This window comes from Alexandromys fortis, unplaced genomic scaffold (genome assembly GCF_014885135.2).
Source record: "Alexandromys fortis isolate MF-2015 unplaced genomic scaffold, M_Fortis_MF-2015_v1.1 scaffold_66, whole genome shotgun sequence".
NCBI classification, from domain to species: Eukaryota; Metazoa; Chordata; class Mammalia; order Rodentia; family Cricetidae; genus Alexandromys; species Alexandromys fortis.
In genome coordinates this window covers 5,724,462-5,737,103 of record NW_026067950.1, presented here as the reverse complement: position 1 = coordinate 5,737,103, position 12,642 = coordinate 5,724,462, and the positions used below count along the sequence as shown (strand labels likewise).

Here is a 12,642-nt window from a genome sequence, read left to right as displayed (position 1 = left end):
GGATCACTCAGGTGATGCCGAGCGTTTATGGTAGTTGGAACACAGCAAGGGGGTCCTCCAGCTCTGTTAGTAAAGGAACCGAGTGACCAGATGAAGGCTTTGCTAAAGGTGTCACATGCAACTCTAATAGCGACTCGGTCTGTATGGATCTCTGCCTTTCAAGTTTGTCTGTCCATGGTTCTGCCAACTCACACTCTGCCACAATGAAACAGCATCCATGTTTGAGGTTGAATTGGAATGCCAGAAAGAAAGCAGAATGCAGGCAGGAGCCTTTCAGGAAATGATTACTTTACTGAGCACAAGCATCTAATAAAAATTTACCAGTTGCATATCAAAACTTAATATCAAAACTCCGCTCCTCCCAGCTTCTTCAAGCCTGTGACTGCCAAAGGCTCAGCGGAGCGGCTCTGACTTTGTCTCCTATGACTGAGGAGAGCATGACTTCTTCCCCTCCCCTTCCTCTCTTTGATTCTGATTTTTTTTTCTCCTATCTTATACACTTACAGGTGAGCCCCACCCCCGGGTGCATCCGGGCTCTCATGAAGATGCTGTACTGCCCATACTGCCGAGGCTTGCCTACCGTGAGACCTTGCAACAACTACTGTCTCAACGTCATGAAGGGCTGTCTAGCCAACCAGGCGGATTTGGACACTGAGTGGAATCTCTTCATAGGTAAGTCACACTCAACCGGTCCAGGAGCCACCTAAGACCGCAAAGCGATTGTGGTATTTGATGGTTGCGTGGGTTCAGAAGGTTTGATGACTTAGAGAGCTTGAAACAGCTTTTGGCAACTTCAAAACTTTATTTGCAATTTTCCCATTTGTTAAATCCTGCAAAGAAAGACTTCCTTGTGTTTTCCAGGGGACTTCCTCCCCAGAATATGCAAGCCAATTGTATCCAAACCAGCTTATTTTACTGAATTTGAATTTCTTGAAAAGAAAGAGTTACCAAAGGATGGTACTGAAAGAATAATCACTCAGGGTATTGGTTTTATTTGTAGTAACTTAACCAGGGCAAAGATTTGTGAAGCAATTTTTCAGGTTGCAAGAAGGAAGGGAACTCAGTGTTTTCATTGGCACTTGTAGATTTCCCATCTCATCCTGAAGAAAGAAAGGCTCCCAACAGAGAAGGGTTCAGAAGTTAGGAAAAGAGAGGAGGAGGAAGAGGAGGAGGAGGAGGAAGAGGAGGAGGAGGAGGAGGAGGAGGAGGAGGAGGAGGAGGAGGAGGATGCAGGGAGAAGGCTCTGCATTGTGCCTCTGCCCAGACATATTTCCCAAATAGCTCTCTAAGGAAGAAAGGGCAAATCTTAGAGGCAGGCCTCTCCCAGGAAAACACACAAGCCTTGAAAGAGTAAATGTGTTTTCATCCCCTCTGTCAAATGGCCTTCAAGGAAAAGTGCTTTCGGTTGCATTTGCTGCAATTACAGAGTGACAAGCCGAGTTGAAAATAGGGCCTGAATTTGTCAGCCTCGGAGAGAGCCCCGAGCCTTCATCGTTTATGCAAACCTCTCAGCGAAATGACAAGGAGAGCCTTCTGTCAGTTCGGAAGATCTGGGGAGGACATAAAAAAGGGACTAAGATGGGTTAGAATTTAGGAAGGCCTAGCACTGCACCAGTAAGCTGAGTTTCAAAAACGCAGCCTTGCCAGTGGAACCCCTTTGCTGGCTCACTCCTTGGTTTAAGAAGACCGGAGTAAATATGCCTGAAGTTAAACAGAGATGCTTTTACTGTGGGTAGATTAAACAGGAAGTCATCTAATAAAATCTCAGGACCATTTCAGAATGACTGAGTGAACGTCTGCTTTTCAAACAGTTCTCACTGAGGGATACGTCTTCAGGACTTGGATTAGTTTATATAAAAGCGCAGTGATGTAATTCTTCACTAAAATTTCCAAGTATGTGTGAGTGAAATATAGGAATAAATATGTTCTTCTGCCATGTAAGATTTATATTAATAGTAGCAAACGTAAGGTAGCACAATCATGCTTATAAAAATGCAATCTCGCCTAAAAAGCCTAAAAAAAAGTTTCATATTTTTAAATTAGAGTGAACTTCATAGAGTCCTTCGCAGTCATATTTATACTTGTAGGCTGAAATTGCCTTGGCTGCTAGTACTAACGCCTTTAGTCAGGCTGGACAACTGACGGAAGCTCATGTGTGGATCTCGGTGTGTAGAATAAAGTATGCTTGAGAAGGTAAAGGCTTTTTAAATTTAAGAACAAAAGTTGCTTTTAAGTTTTTTTTTTCTAGATTTAATTACCGTGTGTGTGTGTGTGTGTGTGTGTGCGTGCGTTTATGCAAGGCGTGCATGTGGAGGTCAGAGAGAATCATTTGTGTATTGGGTCTCTCTTCCCAGCACCTTGTGAGTCCCAGGAATCAAGCTCGGGCTTGGTGGCAAGGGCCTTTACCCACTGAGCCATTGCTGGCCCTTAATAGTTACTTCATAATTTCTTCCCTTTAATCCCCTTCAGCTGTCCTAACTTAAAACAATCCTTTATAGGTGAGATCTCCTGGGTAACTGGATGCCAGTTTGATGTGAAATTTAATATCTAAAACAAAATCCGTTGATTTAAAAAAACAGAAATATGAACTCCCCTATGGTTAGTTATATTTTAATGAAAAGTAGAAGTAATGGCGATCTTACCTAGGTTCATCTCAAATGCCTCCTTCATTTCTCCTTTATCTGTCTTAGTGTGCCATGAGATAATTCTCCTGGTTTTCTTTCTCCTGTTTTGCTATGGCATTGGAAATCAGAGAGCAGAATATGTTCTTGCTAATATTTACCGAAATGTGCAATGTTAGTCTCACATGTGTTATACGAATTAGTCAGAAGTGCCGATTCCATTTTCTACACAGATAGATACTCCCAAGGTGGGCAGTGTTATGGTGTTCGTAAAGGCAGTGGTAAAATTCACTGAGGAAGTTGGCAGTCTGTCAAACACTGTTGTGTAAAAGCTTTTCTCTGGCAAACACCAACGGCCCCTCACTCCCACATACCTACTCATCAAACCCTGTACCTCTCTTCTGTGCCATTTCTGCTGTCTATGTAAACTGTATAGAACTTCCATTCTGTTTTCCTGTAGTTATTATGTACTCACTCAAAATATAAATATCAACTGTGGTGTGCTGCCAGCTGTCAGTAAAGCCAGAGTCAACTCACTGCTGGTTCTCACAATCTTGGCGTTGTCAAGACTCAATTGAAAAGGGTAGAAACTGAGGATTCAGTTGGTGTCTGGATTGTGTCAGAAGAAAGGCAGTTCACGGCTAAGGTGAGGTGTTCTACTCAATCGAGGGAGTGGAAACCCCAATGCTATCCCATCCACTTCTGAAGCCCTGTGGATGTGGAGTCTGTTCCAGACTCACTCTTTAGCCCGTCTGTGGCAAGTTTCACTTAGAGCCCTTTAGAGAAGCAGCTCTCGAGATTATTACTAAGATATAGGGAAAATGAAAAACTTTTTTTTTAAAAGGAAGTTTCATGTTCTTTAAAAGTTAGAAGTCTATTAGACCAAACTGAGCCTGCTTTAGAAGCATTGGTTTAACAGTGTAGCCATGGACTTGACCTGTATCCTAGCAGCCTGAGGCATCTTCCAGGATAAAGCATAGACCGCATCTCCTTGGTGATCAGACAGAGTGGATCAGTGATGTGTGAGCACCCTAAGCTAGACAGTACCCCGGAGGAACATGAAGGTCGTTTCTATCCTGATGTAACTATCAGGAACAGCAGGAGACGGTCCCCATTTGAGGCACTGAAGGTCCGCAGAGGCGCTTAGCCATCTGTTTCTTTGTAAGAACACACAGTTTGTCCCATTCAAGCTTCTGGATGGCACCTATGTGCAAAATTATTTTCTTTAAAAGAATAAGTGTTTACATTAATTTAAAAACTTTTGCAGGGAAAAGTTTGCATATGGAACCCCTTTTAGTAGCATTCTGTTGTTAATTTGAGCCCGTCATCACTCTGGCTTTGGTGTAAACATGTGGTAGAGTAGAAGCTAGGTATGGCCCCTGTTTGAGGAAAGCCATGTTCAATAACATACACCCTTTAACAGAATAAATGGAAACAACTCAGGCAAGATAGAGACATTTGTGTGTCCCTTTGTAGATCTGCTATTTTTAATGTAATCCCAAGCAACTGAGTAATTTGAAAATCCTGTATCCCTGGCGGCAGCCAGAACAAATCAGATGATGAACCTGGAACTTCCACTGTGGCAGCTGCTACTATCAACTTGCAAACTAGCGCTAGCTGCAGAGAAACTGTGTTCAGTCAGTTGATGGATGAGGGTTGCAGAATACATTGAAACGTTGGTACACAAATGACTTCTCAAAACCTACAAAGTGGAGTCTTCGATGTAAATCGTATATACTCCTTTTTTGTTTGTTTGTTTGGTTTTGTTTTTTTGGGAGGTTTTTTTGGATTTTTTTTTTTCGAAACAGGGTTTCTCTATAGCTTTGGTGCCTGTCCCAGAACTAGCTCGTGTAGACCAGGCTGGCCTCGAACTCCCAGAGATCCGCCTGCCTCTGCCTCCTGAGTGCTGGGATTAAAGGCGTGCGCCACCACTGCCTGGCTTTGTACTCCTTTTTTTGTTTGGGGGAAATGATGTTAGATTAAAACATATTTAAAATTAGAAGATAAACATTTATTGTGCACACCAAACAAACACAGATTTTCTTTGATAATACAAGACTGTAAGATGGTTACCTTTTACACAGATAGACCCGAGAGACCGTTTTAAGCACTTGCATAGAAAACTACTATTTCAAAGACATTCTTGAGCATGAAATTCCATAACATAGAACGGGTAAGAAGCTCTTTAGTCGCTGAGCATTTCACAGTAGGCTTTATGCGACCTTGTCTGATACACCCTAAAATAGCGTGTTTAAAAACCCTGTAGGCCTGTAGCATAGAAAATGATCCCTTTCCCACTGAAGGACTAGAACAACTTGAGAGGTATTGCTTTCACCATCAGCCTTCAATGCTTTCTCATCTCCACTCTGTGAAATTTAAGAATCTGTGCAACAATATAGTCCAGGAACACAGATCTCAAATTGAGGGACAAAGGCCAAGCAATTACTTACAACTCTGGTCTCGCTGTTAGTGAGCTTTTGTCTTCCTGCACTCCTAAGAATGCCAAGAAAGACTTCTAAAGAATGATAAGCCAGACACTGGTGGCGCACGCCTTCAATCCCAGCACTCAGGAGCCAGAGACAGGTGGATCTCAGTGAGTTTGAGGCCAACTTGATCTACAGAACAAGTTCCACGACAGCCAGGGAACACAGAGAATCACTGTTAGTAGAAACTTAATTGTCACCTAACTCTTGGCCTTCCTTTTGCAGTTATTGAGAGATAGTTCTCATTCCTTGCAACCACTTATCAAATATTGTGTTCTCTCTGCAATGCTGGACTAATTTATATGCAATAGTAATTACTCATCAGGGGCTTAAAACAGTAATATAAAGAAACAGAAGAAGAAAATACTTTACTGATACCCAGATACTTTCCTTTGTCTGCGTTTGTTATCAGTTGCCTAGGTTTTAAAGCAAGCAATTTGTTTCTGGCCTCTGCACGTGTGAGAGTGTCTCTCTGTGCCGCAATAGAGTTGATGCTGTTAGGGCATCACAGTGAACAGGCTACTTAGGAAATACAGAACCAGGCATCCCTTGACCTTAGAGCTCACTACTGCTGATCTAGGAGTTAGAAACTCGAGAGACACAGATGTTGGTGATTTTCCTTCTAAATCATAGAATTTTCTCAATGGTTCAAAACAGACAATGGACATTAAATGTAAAATTCCTAGATGTTATGTTCACTTTGTCATTCTAGGTGAGTGAATGTGTGTGTATGTGTGATTTTTACGCCCATCTTAATTCTTATCTATCCACCTATTTCTCTTCCTTACACACTCAATTCTATAAATTTAATGATTGTAATTATTCTGTTTCCTATTTATTAATTGATACCCATTAGATAATCTAAACTACATTTTGAAGATAGATCATATTCATGACTCAATATGTACACAAGTGTTTTTGCAATTATAGCATTTATAGGGAATGAGATATATCATTGGGAATGAGGCTCAATGAAATACCTTTATGCCTTATCAAGTTCACCAAGGAACCAACCAAAGAAAGATTTTGTTTGCAAGAGAAAGCAGAGCTTACCAAAATTATATCAAGCAGTTAGCAAATTCCCTTTGTATTCTTTCATTCATCTTTGCCTATACTTCAGTTTTAATATTTTCTATAGACAAATAGTTTAATTAGTTTTATCAACAGGCACTTGCTTTTAGCAAGTTATACTTGACTTTGGAAATATATTGTCATTTTTTCCACATTCAAAGTATAATGGAAGTACTTGGGCATTATCAGGAGAAAGTAAAATACTTGAAGGCATGGGTGTGTATGTGTGTGTATATGTGTGTCTGTGTGTCTTTGTGTGTGCTCTTTAACTGTTGAATGAAACACATTCCCAAAGGGCAGTAAAAATAAAATACTACAGCAGTAGTCCAGCAATATCCTTAGCAGTTTCAATTTCAGGTAATAATAGCACTGTGTGCTAGTAGGAATTGTATCTTAGACACTAGAAAATAAGAAAGAGAAGTTGGAATAAGTAAGTAGATTGTTCTGGAAAACATTACACCACATAACTGTTCGCAAACAGCAAACTTACGGCAAGAACCAGCAAATGCTGCCTCTGGTGATGAATTGAGAAGAACAGAGATGAGGGGTCTCTGCTATTTCAATCACACTCAGACCCTTGTTGGTGGCTGTGATGTCTGAATGAGAACTGCAGCTACAGGCTTATATGTCTGAGTATTTGATGCCCAGTTAGTGAACTGTTGAGTGAATTGGGAGGTGCGGACTAGTTGAAGGAGTTGTATCACTAGGGCAAGTATTTGACGTTTCAGAAGGCTGGAGTTCTTCCCAGTGTGCCCTCACTGTCTGCCTCCTACTTTAATATAGAGATGTGAGCTCTCAGTTTCTGCTGCCACCTTCTCTTTTCTTCCCCATCACGGACTCTTAACTGTCTGAAACTCTAAGCCAAATTCAGCCCTTTCTTTTATAAGTTGCTTTAATCATCGGGTTTTGTCACAGTAATAGAAAGGTAACCAAGACAGCAGCTACTGTGAAGATCCTTATTTTGAGCCAAATATCTTATCCTTGTGTGCAGTGGCCATGCAATATCAAAGTATCTCGGTGACAGTTGTGTTAACGGTGTCACCGGGCTGCTGCTTTGCGTATGAATGCAACTCTTGTGGAAATGTTTCAGTGCTCAGCAGCTCTTCTAACAGGCCGTTTGATCTGCAGTCGTCTACAGGAGAACTGATGATCACATTTGAGTTATTCTTAAAATGACTTTTTATTTTCCTTAGGCTTTTTCTTCCCTGGTAATAGATGACACCTTTAAAAACACATATTCCCTCCATCTTACTGATCTGTGATTTATCTATTGGGATCAGTCCTCCAAGGAACCAGGGGTGAAAATCAGGTTGAGATGTGTGGCCTTGGGCACCCAAAACATGTTTTTATTTCATCCTCTAACTCTAAAGATAAATACAGGTACTTGTGCGAGCAATTTAAACTTCGGAGCCGCGTCATGGTATAGCAAAACGTTGAGGTTGCCACTCACCTAAAAATATTGTATCTATTAATACTTCATCAGACGGCCAAGAGAGAATTTAAATTAAAATTGAGCACGAAGTATTCTTTGGACTTGAAGTAACAGATTATATATGAATCTCACATAAAAGGAATGTCTTCGGTTTCTCTCTTTGCGTGGATTTTAATTATTTGTTTCAATAAGAATTTTCTTTATTTCACTCTGAAAAAGTAAAAATTAGAAAAATGACAATGAAATATAAGCAGTTAAATATATAGCATCCTTAAAGTGCTGATATGCCTGTGTGTATTCCGTTTGTATTCTTTAAGGTACAAGAATTTTCTAGTAAGGGACTATAGACAATGAAATGTCAAACAAGCCTAAGAGTATTCACCACTAACACCCCAATGATCAAGAAATAGATGATCTAATGAGGGGTCTGAGATTATACTATAAACGGTAAGTAGGTCAGAAGAAGAGAAAAAAACTCCTGGATCCCGTTCACCTTTTGGATTTCCAGAATTGAAGTGGTTTTTAGATTGAAAAACTGAGTCAGTGCCTCTGCCCCAGCTCAGTCCAGTAGGAACCTGTCTTTGATATAATCTGGTGCTCCAAACTCTTAGGAATTGAACATAGTAAGAGAAATTTGTTCTCTAGTCCCAAAACAAGGAGTCTCAAACTCACATCATCAACAATCCTGAGCGAACTCCTAAGAATAAACCCCCTCTCTTGCATTTGACAACATGACAGTACTTTAGGCTGAATTTCCAATGATTGGGAATACCTGGAGGCACAACTGAACGTGTGTATATCATACTTTTTTTACGTCGTATCCTGATAATACTTCCTCAACTTGTCCACAAAAGAATATTTACACTTGTCTTGCTGTTTGCTTGTAACACAGTATTCCAGTGTCCATATCCACAGCAGCCAAAATGTTAAAAGTTATAATAAGCCTTCTATGCACTTATTCAAACCTAGGCCCCATTTGGAGAATTGTAGAAACACGAAAAGCTGGTATTTGTTGGTTACTTTACACCAGACAACATGAGAATTATTTTACTGTTTTAATCCCTACCAAAGCCCTGTTAAGAAGCCAGCATTATAAACTTCACTTGGCAGATGCATACACTGAGACCAGGGAAGTTAAGTAGACTACCCAGGGCCACACAAGATGTAAATTAAGGCGGTAAGATGTGTGTTCAAAGCATGGATTCTTAGCAGACTGTACCAGATGACTCCTAGTATGGTTTTAGGAAATCAATTTTAGTGTCCAGATACATGGATTACTAGGGTAAATCGAGGGCGTGATTGAGGCTGGGACACCAGCTCTCTTCTCTTAAGTGATCTTCTTTGATGATGGAAAATTCTCCATCATATCTGCAGTGCAGCGTAGTACCAGTAGCCCAGTTGTTGCGTGCAGCATCTAACGTAAGACTAGTCAGATGAATTGGTTGAATTTTTCATGTTTTTTTTAACTTTTAATGTGTGTATATTTAATAAAATGTAGCTGTCGAGTGCCTCAGATATCATTAATGTGTCCAAGGAACCAGCTTTTTGACCGTTTCCCACCTACTCTTGTTTAAATGTACCTGGCAAATACATATTTGACATGCTTAGGTGTGAAATGGAATAATTTGATTCAAATATACATCATGTGTAGATAATGGCTACTAATGAATAATGTAGACTCAGATCTTAAAATTCCTTTAATTGAAATGATGCAATTCAGCCTCTCACTCTGTCTGGTTCTCTTTCAAATCATCTCTATCAGGTGCTTTCCTTCATGCTATGGACTAGTTACATGTGCACAGGAGAAGGCCGTGCAACCTAATCTTAAGGCTTAAGACCTGATTTTCAGAACAGATGAGATGTGTACCTTCACAACAGAGTTGAGTTAAGTGGGAGAGCCTTAGTTAGGAGTTCAAGTCCTCAGATCACTCTGTGGGTTTGAGACCTGCTGACCTCATTTACAGTCTGCACGACTTAAACAACGCTGTGTAAAAACACCATGAGTTGCCTTCTTCGCGTCAACAGATATGATATGAGAGCATTTTCCTCTTATTCCTGTGAAGACTAAGCTAGAGAGTGCATATCACTCACTAAGACATAAGATGTGTTAACAAAGTCAGCCATGAGCCCAGAAACAACATGGGTCCCTGCTGAGGTGAAAAACCCATGAACGGAGAATGGCAAATAGGTCTGAAAATAGGAAGCATCAGAGCATGGAAGCGGGTGGGTGCGAACATCCAGACACCATGGAGATGCCAACCAAAGAGACAAAGCAAGAAGTAAGGAAATTGGTCAGGCCATCATTAACACAGGAGCTGAAGGAGGAGATGAGAGGGTTGCATTCCACCATCCAGTCCGCTCCTGATTTCTGCTTCTGGGTTTCTCTTAGTTCCTGGGAGGTAGGCCCCTTCCCGGCAGAGAAAGCAGTGCCGTGCTCTGGTCTCAGGTGAGCAGCAGTTAACGACAGCAACATGGGGAGACAGTGGCATGAACCACAAGCTTAGGGTGGAGAAACCAGTCATATTAAGAAGGACAATCCTGCTTCTGTGTCCTTGGAGGTCGGCGTGGTTAGGATTCCATTTCAGAGATTTCAAGACAGTCTAAATGCTTTCTTTTGTCTCGAAAGCAATGGCAAACCACGGGGCTCTTTTATCCAAGGAATGGCAGAATCTAAGAGGCAATCTGACAGCTAAGTAAAGAATAGATTCAGGTGGGTAAAACGCACCAGATGCGTCATCCAAGCGTGGCATGAAGCAGGAAGGAAAGCAGCAACCCTGGCAGAATAGCAGTGGGAAATTTGTAAGACGCCACAGACAGAGAAGTCTAAATGTGGAGGCAAAGGAGAAATGCATCAGCCACAGCTGGAATAGGCGTTCCAGGGAAGATGGTGCTGTCGGCAGAGAGAAGAGCCGGTTCAGAGAACGGAAGTGATGGATTTCTTTAATCTTCTTAGGTTTGTTGTATTTGAGAGACAGTGAGACCAAAAAAAAAAAAAAATGGACATGCTCAGTTGGATGTTTAAAAATGGTGGTGTTCTCTGTTCCGAAGGCAGAAGCCAGGATTGCAAGAATCACTTGGTGGTTTTCCAAGTCCCAAAGGGCTCTGTGGCCAGCATCTGGAAACAGCTCTAACAGAGATGCCCAAAGTCTCTGCTCCTGGACTGGCATCTGTCCCGAGTCCCTGCTCCTGGGCTCACACAAGTGCCCGATTATTCTTTTTCTGACATTTTTTGTACTGTCTTTACCACTCATGTGAAATATTTAAGAAGACTACTCATTATACACACACTCTCAGAATGAGCGGTGTCTACGCACCCCTCCCCCAGACTTTCTAATTAAGTGTAGCTAGAACACTACAAACAGGAGCATGCTCAGCTTCTGCTCCAGCACACACAGGCCTGAGTGCTCCCCACAGGGCATTGTCTCACTCAGACACCCTCTGCTGGTCTCCCTCACCCCATACCGTGATATTTCATAATTGCAGCCAGTCTAGTGGGAAACTGAATTTCTATTGGTGTTGTCCTTTTCAGTACGTGGAGTCCTGGATTACTTTGTTCATTTCCGGCCATCACCAAAATTCTGAAGTTCAAGTTGAGGCACGAAGAAAGTTAATTTCATAAACAACAACAATAAAATTCCCCAAAGGAATTAATTTCCCCCTCTCTGGCAAGAATTCCATAAATCATAAAGCGGACTTTGAGTTCATTGCGTGCCCCATGGCACAGTTGTCGCCGATGAAACTCAACACACAAGCACCGATGTAATCTATTCATTGGATTCTGGATGCCGAGGACCCCAAAGGAACAGCACAAAGATGCATGATGTAGCTTTTGCAGCGCCGCCTTAGAAGGGGCAGCCACTTCTGCTTACTTATCTTTTGAATTTCATATTGTAAAGTTACTGATTTAAGAATGCCCTAGAGTATAAATTATTTCTCCAAACTTCTGCAGTGACTTTTGTCAAATGCTTTCTGCTCAGCCCAAATAAAGGTGAAAACCATGAAATATTATTTGGTTTATAACCTATGAAAAAGCCCTAAAACCACCTGTCCCTCTTTGGAAGGCAGCCAGAACCAAGTAAGAAGAAAGGTCGGGCCTGTAACAATCATTTGAGGTCGCAGTATGTGGCTCGGAGCAAAGGTTGAGCCTAGTGGCTGCATTCAGTCCTCTGCTTTCTCTGGGATGATTTACATTTGTTTTTCTTAACACACATGGGAGGTTTGGCTTTTAAGATCAAATTTTTAAACAGTAAAATAGTGGCCTTGGGGCACTAAAAATATGGCTCTTTGTTGTTGAAATACCATTTCGTTTCCTTTTAATTGAATTTCACGGAGTTGCTATTAAGGTTCATTAACTGTTTGTGTGGAATTAAATGCTGAAATCTATCATTTCACAGATAACTCTAGACTTTAAAACTATCACGAATTCTGCTGTGTCATATTTCAATTCTACTGCAGTTTGGCCTGTGATGTCTGATTATCAGAGTGCTTGTACTCATGCAAAACTAGTTTAAATCAATTCTTAAGTTGTAAAATAAGAATTTAACTCAGAGTTACGTCCAGGCATTTTCAAGATGCAGAAATTAATAGTTTGGAAATGCAGCATGATGCAGTGTGAGCCTTATTCGACAAACTTATTACAAGATGTATTAGATGAAAATCAAATTTTTTTTAACTGAAATGTCTTAATCAAGCAGAAGAATAACCACTTGAGAGCTGTGTAGGCAGTTGAGAAAGTATCACGTGATCTTCCCTGATAAATCTGTAATCATTCATATGGAAAACCACAGCCATCTGTACTAACTAACAGGGTAAGAAGAGAGAGATTAAGCTGGTGTCTTCTAGCAGGTACCAAGACACTTATTTTTTAATTTAGACAGCACTGCTTTTAGGGCACTTGTTACCTACAATGTAATATCATACTTAATAATTTCACGCTTCAAGTGATGAAAAATGAGTCCGTGTTTGTGCATGTGTGTAGAAGCCATGTTACCCATGTGGAGGTCAGAGGACAACCTCAAACATCGTAGTTGGTCCA

General features: G+C 41.0%; 1 protein-coding gene across 2 annotated transcripts in view; it reads left to right on the top strand.

The window, feature by feature from the left end:
- Positions 1-12,642, top strand: part of Gpc6 (glypican 6) — a 951,185-nt gene that overhangs the window by 636,949 nt on the left and 301,594 nt on the right. For both annotated transcript variants that reach the window (XM_050150388.1, XM_050150389.1), the window contains one exon: positions 507-672. In XM_050150388.1, the coding sequence (XP_050006345.1) occupies positions 507-672 (166 nt within the window). The remainder of the gene's footprint in view (positions 1-506; positions 673-12,642) is intronic.